Source organism: Panthera leo, chromosome E3 (assembly GCF_018350215.1).
Source record: "Panthera leo isolate Ple1 chromosome E3, P.leo_Ple1_pat1.1, whole genome shotgun sequence".
In the NCBI taxonomy this organism is placed as follows: domain Eukaryota; kingdom Metazoa; phylum Chordata; class Mammalia; order Carnivora; family Felidae; genus Panthera; species Panthera leo.
The window spans coordinates 18330711-18349034 of NC_056694.1; the positions used below are offsets into that span (position 1 = coordinate 18330711).

General features: G+C 48.9%; 1 protein-coding gene across 2 annotated transcripts; it reads right to left on the reverse strand.

Moving 5' to 3' along the window:
* Positions 1-286: 286 nt before the first annotated feature.
* Positions 287-6499, reverse strand: MAPK3 (mitogen-activated protein kinase 3). Of its 2 annotated transcripts, XM_042921837.1 has the most exons (9): positions 6330-6499; positions 5101-5283; positions 3433-3622; positions 3134-3250; positions 2735-2849; positions 2234-2365; positions 1957-2066; positions 1709-1863; positions 287-888 (listed from the first exon to the last, which is right to left on the reverse strand). In XM_042921837.1, exons 1-8 carry the CDS (start codon positions 6497-6499, stop codon positions 1741-1743), a joined length of 1140 nt encoding a protein of 379 aa, XP_042777771.1. In that variant the 3' UTR covers positions 287-888; positions 1709-1740. The 2 variants fall into 2 exon arrangements, with proteins under 2 accessions (XP_042777771.1, XP_042777770.1); XM_042921836.1 differs by having other exon boundaries at positions 1709-2066.
* Positions 6500-18324: the final 11825 nt, after the last annotated feature.

Here is an 18324-nt window from a genome sequence, read left to right on the forward strand (position 1 = left end):
GTGTGTAGGCTGTCCCTGAGTCACCCCCGAATCACCCCAGCCAGTGAGATGGGAAGCCATTTGGGAGGGGAGAGGACAGTGACTAAGGGGAAAATTGACCCCACTCTGTCCAGGAGTCTGGCGCTCCTTACACTCCCATCTTCAACCCTGGCCACCCGGGGAGCCAAGGAGCACCAGGACTGGGGAAAGCCACCCCGCTGGGAAGGGGCTGGGCAGGTGAGTCAGTCCTCAAAGTAATGGTTAGGGTAGGGCATCGGCGGATACAGACAGAGCCAGGGCCATCATATACACGATTCTATCTTTATATATTAGATACAGGCACAGGGGTGGGCAGGGGCACCAGGCTCTCCTCGTGCCCCCAGCCCCACTTCTGTTCGCCCACACACACAGGCAGCAGGGGGTGTTAGATGTGGCAGCTTTGGGGGAGGGGGTTTCGGCCTGGGCCCTGCTTCTCAGGGATACTAGCCCTTGAGCCTCAGGAATATTCCTTCGGGGAAAATGGGGGGGGGGGGGTTTAGTGGGTCAGGGCTTGCCCTGAGTCCCTTACTCAGCGTCCCCCATCCCCTCACTGCCCTTCAGGAGGTCCTGGGACAGCCAGAGCCCTTCCATTCCAGAACTACCAGAGACTGGGATAGCCGGGGTAGACAAAGGCAAGCTGCAGAGGGTAGTTCGCGTGGGGGGCCACCTAAGCCCCTCAGGTCCTGGGAGGGACAGGGGGGTGGGGCGGAGGGAACCTTGGCCTGCCTGAAGCAGGAGGCCAGAGCAAAATCAGGGAAGGTGGCCAGGCCCGCCCTCCGCCCTGACCCGGTCTGCCGGGGGGGGTCTGGGCGGGGCACAGTGTCCATTTTCTAACAGTCCAGCAGGGGAGGGGCAGGCAGGAGGCAGGGCCTAAACAGAAAGGCAGGCAGGAAAGGAGCCATTAGCACCCACCAGATGACCTGCCAGAGCCCTGACCTCAAGTCCCCTCAGTTGTTCCTCACGGCTGACTGGGATGTGTCTTGTTTTCCTTGACTGCGAATGAGGATAACATCGGTGCCTATCTCAAGGGACAGCTGGAGGGCTGAATGAGTTAATACGCATAAGCCTCTCGGACCAATGATTAGCGCCCTATGTTTGCTCTCGTCATCAGGACTCTCCCCAGGAAACTGAGGCACCGACAGGTGAGGTATCTTGCACAACATCGCACAGCTCTTTCTAAGGGGCAGGGCTGGAATTTGAGCCCAGGTGTGTGTGCCTTCCTTCCATCAAGCTGCGGCTGGCGGGAAAGGTGGAAAGGAGACTCGAGGAAGGAGCCCTGCGTGGGTGGGTGTGCAAACCGCTGACCCGGGCACCAGGTGTGAGGAAGCCTGGCATCTGGGTCAGGCCGGGTGCTGGCTCCTCCCAAAGCAATTACTGCCCCACCTGCCTCTCTGCCCATACCGGGAGAGCCGAACTCTGGCTGTCCCTCCGATGGGAGAGAGGGGCCTGAGGTCCCTGAGGGGGCTGGAGGGTGCAGGGTGTTGCCCAGGGGGGAGACTTTGGGACTAGGGGAAAGGAAGATGGACGTAAAGAACATGTGGCCCCCAGGTCTGTGGCTGGGCAGGCTCTAGCCTTTCTGTGGCCACCATGCACACGCCTCGTTGGCGTGAACAAGCTTGTGACTGTATGGAGGCGTGCCGGGCGCACTGGCGTAGGCTGAATCTGTGCGTGGGCTGTGGGGAGCACTCACCAGGCCTCAAACTGCAGAGGTGTCTGTCCAGTTTAGGGGGCCTCCAGTGCCCCAGGCTGGAAGCGGGCTGTCTCCTGGAAGATGAGCTCCTTCAGCCGCTCCTTGGGTAGATCATCCAGCTCCATGTCGAAGGTGAAAGGCTCCTCGGCCACTGGCTGGGGTAGTAAAGAAGTCAGGCTCAGGCCGGGCACTGAGGGTCGCCTACCCATCCATCTACCCACCAGCCCTGTTGCTGGTGGCTGGCCCACCTCATCCGTTGGGTCGTAGTACTGCTCCAGGTAGGGGTGAGCCAGTGCTTCCTCCACTGTGATCCGTTTGTTGGGGTTAAAGGTCAACATCCGGTCTAGCAGATCCAGGGCTAGGTAAGGGCAAGAGTCAGGGGTCAAAAGGGAGGCTGGAAGAGTTCCCAGAAGCATTGCTTTGCTTCTCATGCCCAGGTTTCTGTCTACTCAGCCAGGGGCTTGGCTCATGTTCCCTCCTCTGCACTGTGTGTTTATCCCATACCGACCCCCATGTCTCTCTCACCTTTGGCATCTGACTTGGGAAAAAGCTTGGCCCAGGCCACCTTGGTCTTGGAGGGCAGAGACTGTAGGTAGTTTCGGGCCTTCATGTTGATGATACAATTCAAGTCCTCCTGGGATGGGGAGCCCAGGATCCCTGTGGGTAAGGCAGGTACCTTTTTGAGAGTTCTCCTCTCCCTTCTGGGAACAGAAACTAGAGAAACTAGAGTCCCCCCCATCGAGCTCTAGGCCCTGACAGTTAATCTCTCAGCCAATACTATGGTGATGAAGGGCAAGGGATCTGGATTTGGGCAGTCGTTATGTTCAAATTCTGATGTTAGCACTTCCTAAGTGTGGGGTGTAGCCTTGCTTTTCCCATCTGTCAAATGGGGATAGTACCTGTATCTCATTGAAATACTGTGAGATGCTGTAGGGGCTCCACATGTGGTGGTAGCTGGACTATAAAGAAATCTCACCTCCCACTAATCTCCCCCCACCCCCACTCAGCTGGCCAGGCCCCCCTCACCCAGAATGTGGTTGAGCTGGTCCAGGTAGTGCTTGCCAGGGAAGATGGGCCTGTTGGAGAGCATCTCAGCCAGAATGCAGCCCACAGACCAGATGTCGATGGACTTGGTGTAGCCCTGGGGAGGAGGAGAAAGTAGTGGGCTCCTAGGCCAGCTTCAGCAGGGCCCTGCTGTTTGGGCCAAGCCACGACTCCAGTCTAGACTTAATACCAGCCACGGAGGCAGAGGGCACAGGCCTGGAGGAGTTAATGCTCAGCCTCTTTCCAGAGCCTAAGCACCAGAGTCATGTGACTAGGCCTGGGGGCAGACTTCCTGCATCTAGGGGTCATGCCTGGCTCAGAGGTGGCTCTAGAGCTCTCTGGAACCTGGTCCCTTTCCCTCAGGCACGGTGGCCCCTTTACCTTGGAGTTAAGCATGATTTCTGGAGCCCGGTACCAGCGTGTGGCCACATATTCTGTCAGGAAGCCAGTGTGGTCATGCTCAGGATCGGCAATCCGGGCCAGGCCAAAATCACAGATCTGGAAGCCAACCCACGCTGCTTAGCTCGGTGCCTAAGGCCTCCAAGGCCCAAGCGGTCACCTCACCACGCCTCTGCCCACAATGTTCCCTTTGCTTGCGATGTTCTACTCGAGCGGGCCGGAATGGCCGCCTGGAAGCCCCAGACCCATGGGAAGAAGGGACAGGTACCTAATCCTCTGACCTTAAGGTCGCAGGTGGTGTTGATGAGCAGGTTAGAGGGCTTTAAATCCCGGTGGAGCACGTTGGCTGAGTGGATATACTTGAGGCCCCGCAGGATCTGGTAGAGGAAGTAGCAAATGTGGTCGTTGCTCAGCTGCTGGCTTTTGAGCAACTTGTACAGGTCTGTCTCCATCAGGTCCTGCACAATGTAGCTGAAGATGGCACCGGAGACCCCCCACGTGGGGGCAGCAGGAGACACTTGGTTAAGAAGAACAGGCTCTGGTGACTAGGCTCTACGTCCCCTTCCAGCTAGGACTCGAAAGATCTGCCAGCCCTTATCACGAGCTGGACAAGGCCCAGACTCAGCAGTTGGGCTCGGGCCCCCTGCTGCATCTCAGCTGGGAGCGCTGAGCAGAAGTACTTCAATTCTGTAGCCTCAGTTTCCCTCCTGGGAAAACGGGGATAATAAACTGCAGGAGGCAGGAGAGCTTCACAGTCAAGAGCAACGCTCTGGAGTTGTCCTGCCGGTGTCTGAAACCCCACGCCACTGCTCATTGGCCTTATGACCTCAACCTGGCTGCACCCCTAATTCCTTATCTGTAAAGTAGGGGAAAGAACGGTTCTTCGGAGAGTAGTTATGAAGATTCAGCGAGATGACCCTCAGGACTGTCTTTTAGAATCAGCCTCAAAAGGGCCTTCTGAAAACATGTGGATCAATCCTGCTGTTTTAAGAGACAAAGAGGCCCAGCAAGACGCAGTGCCTTATTTAAGGTCACACAGCAAGCTGGGGGTGACTGTGGAGGTTTCCTGCCCACAGCTTGTGGTGGGGGCTGCAGATAGTGCAGCGCAAATTCCCACATTTGGGTGGGGAACTGGGACTAACCGGGGGTGGGTTGGGTGGGGAGAGGTGATGGGTGCTATAAGCTGCTAACAACAGCCTGGCAGGAAGTGGACAGCGAGCTAGGAGAGCAATGTGGGGGTGGGGGGAAGGGCAACAAAGGCAAGGCTGTCCCTCCCTGGGCAAAGTGCAAGTCCACAGGTGACTGGGGTGAGGCTCTGAGCAGGAAGTCCCAGAGAAAGAAGGACAGTTCTCATCTGGGGGAGGGTAGGAGGCAGCAAGGGTAGCACTTGATGTTAGGCTTTCTGAGGCTCAGTTTCCTCATCTTTGAAATGGAGCTGATGACCCATCTCATACAGCAGTTGGAAGGTAGAATAAGAGATGTCAAAGTACTGGGTATGCACTGCACTTGACTCATAGTAGGCCCTCAAAAAAGGGGCAGTTCTCTTCCTTCCTGCCTTCCTTCCCGTCTGAGGACCCAGAGAGAAAAGAATCATCATCTGTTAAACAAGAACTGACTGTGGGCAGAGGCCGGATCACGTCACAGAACTGCAGATGTCAAAAGACAAAGCTCCCATAGAGCCCAGCCCTCCCCACCCTCCCCTCCAAATGAGGCAGAGCATGGAGAACAGACTTGCCCAAGGCCACACAGCCTGTCTGCGGCAGGCCAGGATCCACCTTGGGCCTCCCAGTCGTCTTACACTCTGTGGCCTCTTTTCTGCTGGAAAGTTTCATTTACTGGGTTTGTTTCGGAGTGTGGCAGGGAAGAAGGAAACAGAAAGAAAGCCAACGTTCTCCCGGCCCAGCTCTGAGGCCATGCCTGGCCAGCCATCTGGCCAAGGTGAAGGATACACATCCCTCATGGCTTCCAGGGTGGGCGCCCGCAGAATGTCCCGGATGCCAATGACGTTCTCATGGCGGAAGCGAAGCAGGATCTGGATCTCCCGCAGCGTGCGCTGGCAGTAGGTCTGATGCTCGAAGGGGCTGATTTTCTTGATGGCCACGCGAGTCTTGCGCACGTGGTCATAAGCTGAGCTGAGGGGGCCAGAGAGATGTGGTCGGTGTGGCCTTACATCGGGGGAGTCCAGGCCTGGGGGCCCCACCCAGGCCTGAGCAGGGAGGGGAGGGAGCAAGAGAGGATTCTGGCCAAGTCATAAACAATGCTGGTTCCTTCCTGCTGTGAAGGCCTGGGATCTCCAGGGAGAAAGCTGGGGACCAGCCAGGCAGCCCTTCAGTGACTTCACAAACAGAGGAAGAGACTGGCCGCTCACTGACTTCCCCTTGCCTCAATCCTGTCCATTCTAGTTGCCCTGACCTCTCATCCTCCCCTATCCAGGATGGGCTCCCTCAACCCAAGACAGGTCCAGGGGGTGGGACATGAGTGGAGGATGTACAGTGAGGCACACACAGTGAGAAGGAGGGAGTCACAGGAGAGACCAGAAAGAAGGGCTGAGACAGACACGGGTGTTAGGGCGAGGCACCTGGGCAGGAGAGCTCTTCCCAGATGAACAAAGGCCCAGAGCACACAGTGGGGATGAGGGAGCTCACAGATCCCTCCTAAAAGTTGCAAGCGGGCACTCCTGGACCCCTCATGGCTCACTGGGCCCCTGGCCCCAGGCCCAAAGGCCTGCCCCACCCTGTCCAGCCCTGAGCTCCGCTCTTCTCTCCCAAACTCTTTGGCAGGCCTTACTGGGAGAATCCAAGGCATCCTCTCCCCAAAGTAGGGTCCTTCGCTCGCTCTTCGCTGACGATATCACCTCCCCAAGAATACTTAGTTTCTCCGCCTCTCCCCGAGTCCGTAGGGTCCCCGAGGGCCCCACAGCTCCCCCACGTACACTCAGATGCCCCTCCCCTCACAACGGAATGGGCGCTTCTGCGGCCTCCAAGCCCCCTCCCATTAGAACGTACGCAGCGCCGCTCCCCCAGAAAGCAGCCCAAGGCCCCCTCCGTGGGACTCCCCCCCAGCCTCCCGAAGCCCCCGCCTCCTCAGGACCCTGGGAGTCTCCCCGGCCCGGAAGGCCCTCGGCATCCCTCCCGGTCCCCCATCCTCAGGAGCCCCCTCCCCCGGAACGCCCCCTCACCTGACCATGCCGTACGCGCCCTCGCCGATGTACTGCAGCTGCGTGTAGCGCGGGCCCACGTCGAACGGCTGCCCCTTCACTACCTCCACCTCCCCCGAGACCCCCGGGCCGACCCCATCAGCTCCCCCGGGCTCCCCGCCCCCGCCCCCCTGAGCCGCCGCCGCCGCCATCTCCACTCCTCCCCTCCCGCCGGCCCGCCCGCCTCCCCCCGGCGGCCCCGCCCGAGGCCCCGCCCCTTCCCGCCCGCCCTGCCACCCGCGGAGCCGCGCGCACCAGGCCCCGCCCCCGCGCGCCCCCGCGCCCGCCACGTGACCTGCGCCCGAGCGCGCCCGGCTCACCCCCTGCTCCGCGTTGGTCCAGCGACCTCAGCCGCTCCGGCTGCTCCAGGCAGTCTAGGGGCTCCCGGGGGCCGTCCGGGCACGGTCCGAGGCCTCCCGTCGAACGCGGAGCAGCCGGCAGGTCCGCCCGGTGGCCTTCCCCAGAGCCACCCTGCGAGTGTACGCGGGCCCGGGGACCGGGACAGAGTCGCCTGGCCCTGCCAGCTCTGCTGCAGCCTGGGGCTCGAGATGGAACCTTAAGGGAACCCTCCCCAGAGCTCTGGAGGGTGGCCTCCCCGAGCCAGGCTTCTTCACGGATGTGGCCTGCCTTTCACAGACGAGGTCATTGAATGACGCCTGAGCCGGGTCTGGTCACTGGGAGTCAGTCAGACGACTGACAGCTGGAGAACCCAGGGGCCCAGGCTCCCAGCCTGACGGCGTACTGACCGAGGCCTGCGGGAGTGGGCTAGGAACTTGGCCTCTCCCAGCAACCGGCCAGTGCCGGAAGTGAGGACAGATAACCTCAGCCCACCTTTACGTGGAACTGCCGCGCAGAAAGTCACAAAAGCTGCATGCGGTGTTGATTAGGTTTGGTTAAAACACACTATCGGGCTTTTCCCCAAAACAGCAAAAGAGATAAGCTTTGTTGTCGTTGGACTTGACAAAACCGGGATCCTGTCAAGATCATCAGCTTTTGATTTGGTACCAGACTTTGTAGTTTGCACCATACTTTGACCACTTGAGTTTCTTCCACAGGACAACCCCACACTATAGGTGTCCACCGAGTTTCTTAGCTGGATGAGCAGGGACCACTTCTGCCTTGCTCTTTACTGCCCCTCCCTTGCGGGGCACTCAGATATTCAAAGCTTTTTGACCGGATGAATCAAATTTTACAGATGGGGAATCTGAGTTGGGGAGTTGAGACTCAAAATGGTATCTTCTGACGCAGAAGCAGAGGCTCTTTTTTATTCCTTCCTATTTCCCGGAATCATAGACTTAAAACCAAAGAAAGGACCACCATGTCCACCCCCCTCACTTCACAGAAAAGATGTGAGCTGAAACTTCACCAAACACATCTCTCAGGCCTCAGAAAGTAATCACGTTGGGTTTTTTTTAATCCCTTAGAAGCTGGGAGTAGATCCTTACATGCATTACAGATCAAGAAACCAAATGGAACAGTAATTATGCTTCTGAAATGGCTCATAATTAGATCTACAGCCAGGCACTGTAGTGCAGATTAATGAGACTCAGTTGCTGGTTCCCAATAGCCCAGGAGTTGGTGAAGGTTTAAGAGATGCTAATTAGATCAATGTTTGGGGGAGGTTTTTGTTTTTTGTTTTTTTGTTTTTTAGTTATACATTTGATAAGCTATTGCATAGCACTGTGTGCAAAGCTCTGAGCTAGGCACTGTGGTTGATGAAAGGTTACTATATAGCTGTGAATTCGTGGTTAAGAGCAAGAGCTCTCTGGATTTCCTGGGCTAGAATCCCGTCCTGACTCGCTGTGTGATCCTGGGCAGATTACTCCCTGGCCTCTCTACCCAAAGAGTTCCTAATCTATTGAAGAGAAAAGGTGCACATACATAAATCAATGAAATACAAGATAGATGGATATATAATATATGGTGTGGGAGCTCAACGGTGGGAGAGATCACTCTTTTCTAGAGAAGTAAGAAGGGAGTTAAGAGGGAGGTACATTTACATTCCTGAAAAAAGAAGTATGGTTTCAGAAGGTCAGGATAGAGGGAAGGCGTCAAGAAGGAGCTGCATGTGCCCCGACATATAGGCAGGAGCTGATTTGTCCAGTGTGGCCGCAGTATAAAGGACTGAAGGGAGTTCAGGCTGGAGAGGTAGGTTGGGGCCAGACTGAGGAAGGCTTTGGATTCAGGCAGGGAGTTTGGATGTTACTCAGTAAGCAGTAAAAGCCTTTGAGGGACTTTTGCCAGATCATTTTGCAACTGTGGGAGAATATAATGACTCAGAGAAAACACCATGGAGTTCAGCGTGGAGCCAGGTTTCCTGAGTGGGACTGGCTTTCCCGGCAGAGGAAAGGCTGGTGCATCGGGAGGGGTGTCTGCCCCATCAAGCGGTATCTGAGAGTGTCTTTTAAAGGAGGGTGACTGAAATCCCCCTCTAGTGGCCGAGGTTGGTACTTGCTTGGGATTTCTTGGTCTATTTCATAGATTGGTATCTGACTAATAAAGACTGAACAGCTATTCTGCTCCAGGCACTTTAATGTACTTTATCTTCCGTCCTCCTCACAGAAGCCACATGAAGCAGATACTCTGAACATTTAACAGGAACACAAACCCAGAAGCTTACTGAACTACTGATCTGGAAGGAGCTTTAGGAATAATTTTCTCCATCATTACCTCACAGCTCACTGCACTGTTAGAGGTTTTCTAACGACTGCCACATATATGGCTAAGTTCTAGCCTCTGAATCTACCCAGACCAGGTCTTTTTTTTAAAAGTTTATTTATTTATTTTGAGAGAGTGAGAGAGTGCAAGCTGGGGAGAGGGACAGAGAGAGAGAGGGAGACTGAGGATCCGAAGAGGACTCTGCATTGACAGCAGAGAGCCCGATGTGGGGCTCAGACTCATGAACCATAAGATCATGACCTGAGCTAAAACCGAGAGTTAGAAACTTAACCGAATGAGCCACCCGGCGCCCCGACCCAGATTAAATGTTAAACCAGTCCTTATTTGTGTTGTTAAGGTCCCAAAAGAGGCCAGTGGGTAATTTGCGAGGGAGTAACATTTGAAGAGCTTTATTGAACATTAATTAACGAGGGAGTAACATCTGAAGAGCACCAGTGAATGTTCCCATTTCTAACAACTCAACCAGTCAGCACAATCCAAGAAGGCAGCCAATGTTCAGGAATAGGAGTGAAAACACATTTAATAATTTATGAAGATTTAAGAACTAGGGTTTTTTTTTAACCCCCAAAACCTCTGATAGAGTTTTCTTGTTTGTTTCGACACTTCTTCATATCTCCGAGATGAACTGTACTCAAACATCCCTCCTCTGGCATAAGCATTCTGCAGATGATTATCCCTTCTCTGAAATCTTTGTGGTCAGCACTGCCTGCCCCACTGGGCTCCTTCCTCGACAGTGTCACCCTTGGTCACATTATACTCCTGTGAACTTTCTCCTTTATGGAAACGTCTGTCCTTGGCATCGTCTTTGCCCTTAATCCCAGTTGCAAAGTTTCAGCGTTTGCTGGACGGCTTCACCTGGAGGCTTGCTGGTACTTAAAATTCAGCACATCCTGTGAAATGTGCCCTTTCTACTTCAAACCTGCTTGTCTTCCAGATTGTGCTTGTGCCAGTGAGTAGGGCCACAATGCTCTCAGCGTTGAACCCAGATATTGTCTCCTTTTTCCACTCCTCTCCGTATCCAGCCAAGTCCTTGCCAATGTATTACCATCGGCGTTCCCAAGGCCATCGCCTCTGTTGATCAAACCCAAATTTCATATTTTAATTTTTTTACTTTTTAACTTTTTAGATGTTTTCAGAACTTACCAAAAAGCTGCAAAAATAGTTCGAAGAATTTCCGCATACCCTTCATCAACGCTCTGCAAATGTTAAGAGTGTCAATAAACACAATACGATTATTTTTTTAACACAATCCAATTATTAAAATCAAGACATTAACATCAGTAGAGTTAACCTATAGATTTATTTTTTTTTTTCAGATTTTGCCAATTGTCCCACTAACCTCCGTTTTCTGGTTCAGGATCCAATTTAGGATCACATGTTGCATTTAGTTGTTATGACTCCTTCATTTCCTTTAATCTAACAGTTCCTTAGCCTTTTGTTTTGTTTCACGTTTATCTATTTATTGTGGGGGAGAGAAAGTGTGAGCGGAGGAGGAGCAGAGAGAGAGAGAGAATCCTAAGCAGGTTCCAAACTGTCAGTACAGAGCCTGACGCAGGGCTTGAACTCATGAACCTCGAGATCATGACCTGAGCTGAAATCAAGAGTGGGAAGCTTAACTGACTGAGCCACCCGGGCGCTCCCGGTTCCTTAGTCTTTACTATTGTATTGTCCTATTACTATTGTATTGACTTAGTCTCCTGTCTTCAGCCCTTATAAGGTTTGTATCAAGCAGGAATCTTCCATGCTTTTTTTTTTTTTTTTTTAAGTTTACTTATTTATTTTTGAAAGAGTGAGGGGCGCCTGGGTGGCTCAGTCGGTTAAGTGTCCGACTTCGGCTCAGGTCATGATCTCACGGTTGGTGGGTTCGAGCCCTGCGTTGGGCTCTGGGCTGACAGCTCAGCGCCCAGAGCCGGCTTCGGATTCTGTGTCACCCTCTCTCCCTGCCCCTCCCCCACTCTCACTTTGTCTCACTCTGTCTCTCAAAAATAAATAAATGTAATAAAAAAATAAACAAACGTAATAAAAATTTTGAAAAGAAAAGAAAGAGTGGGCATGGTGGGGGAGAGGAAGAAAGAATCCCAAGCAGACTCTGCACTGTCAGCACAGAACCCAACTCGGAGCTCGAACCCATGAACCATAAGATCATGACCTGAGCCAAAATCAAGACTTAGAGGCTTAACTGACCGAGCCACCCAGGCACCCCATGCAGGAATCTTTCAGTAACAAGAGGTCAAAGACCCAGCTCAAACCAACTTAAACAAGAGAGGGAATTTATTAGCTTACTGAAAAGTTTAAAGGTAGATATTAAGGTGCATTTGGCTCAGGGACTCAATATCATTCAGATTTGGGTCCCAGCCCTAAGCTCTGCTTTCTTCTGAATTGATTCCTGTCTCAGGTGGTTCCTCTCATGGCATCAAGAATGCCAGCAGTTCTAGATTTATGTCTGATTTTTTCCCCCGGTAACTCCAGCAGAGGGAAAAGGTGACCTCTCTCTGTCTCCTTGTACCAAAAACTTCAGATTTGACTCCCATTGGTTCTTGGTTCTGCTTGGAGCCTGTACAAATCCCTGAACCAAGGGGTGCCTGGGTGGCTCAGTCAGTTAAGCCTCCGACTTCAGCTCAGGTCATCATCTTATGGTTTGTGGGTTTGAGCCCCACATCAGGCTTTGTGCTGACAACTTGGGGCCTGGAGCCTACTTCTGATTCTGTGTCTCCCTCTCTCTGCCCCTCCCCTGCTCATGCTCTGTCTCTCAAAAATAAATAAATGTTAAAAAAAAAAAATCCCTGAACCAATCAGTGTGGAACTGAGGGTTTAGCTATCTCTACTTGTGTCACCTGAACTAGCTGGGGAAGGGATGGGTTTCCCACAGCAAATTGGGGTCCTAGGGGTGCCTGGGTGGCTCAGTCGGTTAAGCGTCCAACTTTGGCTCAGGTCATGATCTCGCGGTCCGTGGGTTCGAGCCCCGTGTCGGGCTCTGTGCTGACAGCTCAGCGTCTGGAGCCTGCTTCGGATTCTGTGTCTCCTTCTCTCTCTGCCCCTCTCCTGCTCATGCTCTCTCTCTCTCTCCCTCAATAATAAACGTTTAAAAAATTAAAAAAAAAAAAAAGAAAATTGGGGCCCTAGCCCCAGACAGTGTTGACCAGGCAGAACAGCAGTGTTCATTACAATGTTCCTCATTAGAAATTCTTAATTCCTCCCATTAACTACCAAATAACGTCCAAATTCCTTTACCAACATCCCAGGCTCTACTTTGATCCAAATCTATTTTTCTGGGCTCACTTCCTAGATGAACTTTTTGCTCTGGCCAAACTGGACTTCTCACTGGCATACATCCCTGCTTCTGTACCTCTGCTCATGCTGCTATTTTGGATTCTCCTTAGGTGGCATGGGTTTTTCAGTAAAAGGAATCCTTTCCAGTTCCAGAATTAGCTCAAATACCACCCTTTTATGAGATGCTGCACCTACCACACCTGTGCGTGCTGTATCTATCCTTCTTATGTCTTGGGGCAAACGTCAACTTTGCATTCTATTTCCTTATGTACTCACCCTGCCCTCCCTACTAAGTTGTAAAATTTCCAGAAGGCCACAATGCTAGTGTCCCTATTTTTATTTTTAAATTTTTACATTAAACAAATTTTTTTAATGTTTATTTATTTTTGAGAGAGAGAGATAGTGGTGGTGGAGGAGGGACAGAGAGAGAGAGGGAGACACAGAAGCCAAAGCAGGCTGCGGGCTCTGAGCTGTCAGCACAGAGCCCCGCGCAGGGCTCGAACCCACCAGCCATGAGACCATGACCCGAGCCGAAGTCTGACACCTAACCGACTGAGCCACCCAGGCACCCCTGGTGTCTTTATTTTTAAACTCTCTCTAGTATCAAGTAGTGTTTTGTACTCAACTGATATTTGTTGGATGAGGGACCTGAATATTTATGGTGAATATTAAACCTTTCATCAGCTGGGATAGCGCTTTTCTGGATGAGTGCAGGGTTGACTCTGTTCCTGTTAAAATGCAGCATCCAAAATAGAATACCATTTTCTATATGTAGCCTGACCAGTGGGAGTGCGGTAGGAGTATTGCTTCCCTTGCATTGGACCAATATTTTATCTACCTCCACACAGTGACTCTCCCTGAACCCCCAGTCTGAAATATATGCTGTTTATAAGCCTCCCTCACGGTGTTCTTTTCTTGCGTGGAACTTATCACAATTTGTTCTTGCCGATCCCTTTGCGAGGTGACGGAGGGCAATGATGGTAAGTGTGGGGGCTGCAAGGTTCCTTTTCTTCCTGCTTCTGCGAATTTACTTCCCAGAACTGCGGAGAAATGAGGTTAGCTCCAGAAGCTTGAATTCTATTATTTCAACACACTTTTATTGAGTTCCTTTGTGCCAGGGGGCAATGGCTACTTTGGAGGGGGAACCTGCGTGCCTCCCGAGGGGCTCGCACGAACCTTGTGAGGTAGATGTTGACCTTTTGCTCAAGACCACACATGTGATAAGTGTCAGGCCTGGGACTCAAACCCGTGTCCCTCTGACTCCAGGATGGAGGCTTCAAATGGTGGCCCAAGGCCATATTCAGCTCGCAAATGCATATTGTGTGGCCCATGTCATTTTGCTTTCCTTTAATCTGAACCAAAGCAAGGAGCGCCTGGGTGGCTCAGTCAGTTAGGCATCCGACTCTGGGTTTCAGCTCAGGTCGTGATCTTACGGTTCGTGAGTTCGAGCCCCACGGTGGGCTCTCTGCCTCTCCTCAACTCATGCTGTCTCTGTCTCTCTTAAATAAATGAGACAAAACAAACCCAAAAAGTCCTGAAAAGCAAAACAAAAACACACATTCTGGAATCAGACTGCCTGAGTTTGAACCCGCTCACCACATAGTGGTTTAACGTCTTCCTCAGTTTTGTCACCTGGAAAAGAGGATACAGTACTTATTTCATAGGGATGCTGAGACTGAAACACTTTTACGTATGAACTTTTTGAAACTTTAGTTTTATCAAATGCAAATTTGGGATGATAAAATTGATGCTGTCTACTTCACAAAGTTGGGAGGTACAGTAATAATATTTTGGACATATTTGAATATGCAGATCTCCAAACCGCAAAGGATATACCCATGTTACATGTCTCTGTGCCCCCTCATGGGATTCTCTCTCTCCATCTCTCTTAGGGTTGCTTTTTGCATGATCTTTTTCCATTCAGTTACTTTCAACTTATTTGTATCTTTCTTTTTTATTTGTTTTTTGTTTGTTTGTTTTAGAGAGAGAGAGGGCACAAGTTAGTGAGGGACAGAGAGAGGGAGAGAAAGAGAGAATCCCACGAGGGGCAGAGAGAGAGAGAGAGAGAGAGAAGCAGGGCTCACCTGAAGCGGGGCTTGAGCTCACCCAATGTGGGACTGGAACTCTCGAGAGATCATGACCTGAGTCAGAGTCCCCCAGGTGCCCTCAACCTATTTGTATCTTTGAATCTAAATTTCCTTTATTGTTTTATTTTGCATTGAGTACATATTGTCATACATCATTTTTTTCTATAATTTTTTTTACTGATTTTTTATTTATTTTCCTAATGGTTGCTTTAGGGCTTACCATATGCATATTAACTAATCAGAATCTACTTTGAATTTATGCTAACTTAATTCCATGGGGATATAGAATGTTACTCCTATGTCACTCTATCCCCCCTTCCCATTTTTATGCTGTTAGTGTTAACACATATCACTACATGTTTCAAACCTGACAATACATTGTTATACATTTTTATCATTTTATGTCATTTAAAAAGCTGAGAAAAGAAAGAACAAGTATATATTTAGCATTTCCTTTCTTTTTTTTTTTTTCTTTTAAGTAGGCTTCAACACCCAGCAGGAAGCTCAATACGGGGCTTGAACTCACGACCCTGAGATCAAGACCTGAGCTGTGGTCAGAAGAAAGGTGCTTAACCAACGGAGCCACCCAGGCACCATTTATTTAGAATTCCTTATATTTATTCCACCATTTCTGGTTCTCTTAGTTTGTTTCTGTGGGTTCGGGTTACCATCTGGCATAATTTACTTACACCAATACAACTTTCATCCCACCCACCTTCTTTGAGATGTTGTTGGCAAATATATTTTTACGTGTTTTTATATATACATTTGTATATGTTACAGACCCAACAACACAATTATACGCATATTGTTTTATACTATTGCTTTTAAAATCATTTAAGAGAAGAAAACAAAAATATGCATTCATACTGACATAATGACATAATCACCTTAATTGGTACTTTTGTTTTTTTATGTGTGGATTTGAATTTCTGTCTGGGTTTACTTGCATTCAGCCTGATATATTTCTTAGTATTTCTTGTAAGGCAGGTCTGCTAACAAATTTTCTCAGTTTCGTTTATCTGATAATATCATAATTTTTATAAAAGTTTTAAAAGTTTTTTATTTATTTTGAGAGAGAGAGAGAGAGAGAGAGAGAGAGCAAGTAGGGGAGAGGCAGAGAGATAGAATCCAGGGCAGGCTCCACACTGTCAGTGCAGAGCCAAATGCAGGGCTTGAACTCATGAACCATGAGACCATGACCTGAGCCAAAGTCAGATGCTTAACCTATAGAGCCACCCATTTTACCTTCATTTGTGAAAGATAGTTTTGCTGGATATAAGATTTATTGGTTGATTTTTTTTCTTTCAGTACAGTTGATCCTTATTATTCACAGATTCTCTATTTGCAAATTTGCTTACTTACTAAATTTTATTGTGCGTGCTCCCCGCTGAGGTTGAACAGAGTGATGCTCTGCCCTCTTATTTCAGCTCTTATAATAAACAAGTGTCCTTGTCGTGGTCTAGTTAGTGCCATGATTTTGCATTTCTGTGCATTTTATTGGTGTATTCACTGTTTAAATAGTTCCCAAAAATAGTGCTGAAGTGCTGTCCAATGTTCCTATATGCAAGAAGGCCATAATGTGCCTTAGGAGAAAAATACATGTGCTAGAGGAGGTTCATTCAGGCATGAATTATAGTGCGGTTGGCCATGAGTTTAATGTTAGTGAATGAATAATATATATTAAATAAGGTGTCTTTAAGCAGAAACACACATAAAACAAGGTTATACAAACTTTGAAAAACATGAGTTTGAACTACACAAGTCCATTTGCACATGGAATTTTTTTTCAATAAATAGATTGGAAAATTTTTTGAAGATTGAAATTTACAATTTAAGAAAACTTGTAGATGTCCAGCTTTAGCTGAGGTCATGATCTTGCATTCATGGGTTTGAGCCCCGTGTTGGGCTCTGTGCTGACAGCTCAGAGCCTGGATCCTGCTTCAGATTCTGTGTCTCCTTCTGTATCTTCAGATTCTGTGTCTCTGCCCCTCCCCTGCTAGTGCTCTGTCTCTCTTGGTCTCTCAAAAAAATAAAATAAATGTTAAAAAAATTAAAAAATAAAAACACATAGATAAACCATGTAGCCTAGAAATGCCAAAAAAATTAAGAAAAAGTTAGGTATTGTAAGAATATAATATAATACATGTAACATATAAAATATGTGTTATTTATATTATAGGTAAAGCATCTGGTCAACAGTAGGCTTCCCAGTAGTTAAGTTTTGGGGGAGTCAAAAGTTATACATAGATTTTTTACTATATGGGAGATTGGCATCCCAACATCTGTGCTGTTCAACGGTCAACCTTATATTGATCAGTTGACAAAAATATTGTGACCGGAGGCTGGCATGAACTTAACCTTGTATTTCCTCCTAGGAACAGTGATTTAGTATTTGCTAACTCAGTGTTTGCAGTGACTTTATAGAATATAACTACCATGAACAATGGGACTCAACTGTACTTTGAATATGTCATCCCACTGCCTCTGGCCTCCGTCATTTTGGATAAGAAGTCAGTTGTTAATCTTATTGTAGATGCTTTGCATGTGATGATTTTTTTTTTTCTCTTAATGTTTCCAAGACTTTCTCTTTGTCTTTCAGTACTCTTACTGTAATGTTTCTGAGTGTGGATCTCTTTGTACTTATCCTACTCGGAGTTCATTGAGCTTCATATTTTAGCAAATTTGGAAAGTGTTTAACCAAGTTTTCTTCAACTTTTTTTCTATTCTTTTCTCCTGTCCTCTGGTACTCTTATTACATCTATGCTGGTATTCTTTTTTCTTTCTGATGTTTATTTATGTATCTTGAGACAGAGAGAGAGAGAGAGAGAGAGAGGGAGAGAGAGCACACATGCAGGGGAGGGGCTGAGACAGAGAGAGAGGGAGAGAGAGAATCCCAAGCAGGCTCTGAGCTGCCAGCATGGAGCCCAACACAGGGCTCAATCTCACAAACTGGAAATCACTACTTGAACCCAAATCAAGAGTTGGATGCTCAACCAACTGAGCCACCCAGGCTCCCCTATATTGGTATTTTGAAGATGTCTCACTTTTCTCTGAGACTCCATTCATTTTTCTTCATTTCATTTTCTCTCTGTTCTCTGGATTCCATAATCTCTATCTATTTATCTTCAAGTCTTCTGATTCTTCTGCCAGTCCAGACCTACTGTTGAGTAATGAATTTTTCCTTTTGATTAGTGTACTTTTCAAATCCAGAATTTTTATTGTTAAAAAATAATACTTTCTACCTCTTTATTGATATTCTCTATTTGATGAGACATTGTCGCCACGCCTTCCTTTGTTTCTTTAAGCATGGCTTTCTTTAGTTCTTTGAACATTGTTAGAAGGGCTACACTGAAGTCTGTTAAATCTGACATTTGGTTCCTCTCTCACGCAGTGTCTGTAACCTGATCTTTTGCTTGTGTATGGGTCACGCTTTTCTCTTTCTTTGCATGTCTCATAATTTTTGTTGAAAACTGGACATTTTAGGTAGTACATCGTAGCAACTCTGGATACGGATTCCCTTCTCCCTGCCTGGGTATTGTTTTTGTTGTTGTTTGCTTGTTTGTTTATTCTCTGACTTGACTCCACTATTTTGGTTAGGTGTATTCCCCCCCAGTGGGAAACATTTGGTTTTGCTTCTCAGAGGGCATAGCCTTGGGCAAGTGCGCAGTCACTTTGGGATGATAGTAATTGTAGCAGGCTCTCTTTGATGGTGTCTTTCCCTGACTTCTCTGTTAAGCTGTCCTCTTCATGTGGTATCACACACTAACAGTTAGGCTCCACTAATTACTGACTGATGGCTCTATTGTTTGTGACAGTGCCCTGGGGCATATATTACATAGCATTCTGACCCAATTAAATTGGGGAGGGGTAAATTTGAGGCTGGTCTTTGAAGTTTGTCCTGACCTCAGGAGGGCTTTTCTTAGCAGTCTTTTTCCCAG

Excerpts from the sequence above, each read along its gene's own strand:
- MAPK3 (XM_042921836.1), bottom strand. The coding sequence starts at position 6,499 with ATGGCGGCGGCGGCGGCTCAGGGGGGCGGGGGCGGGGAGCCCGGGGGA. Across the intron at positions 5,284-6,329 it reads GGCGCGTACGGCATGGTCAG|CTCAGCTTATGACCACGTGC; the intron begins GTGAGGGGGCGT and ends TGGCCCCCTCAG. Across the intron at positions 2,366-2,734 it reads CCAGCTCAACCACATTCTGG|GGATCCTGGGCTCCCCATCC; the intron begins GTGAGGGGGGCC and ends CCTTACCCACAG.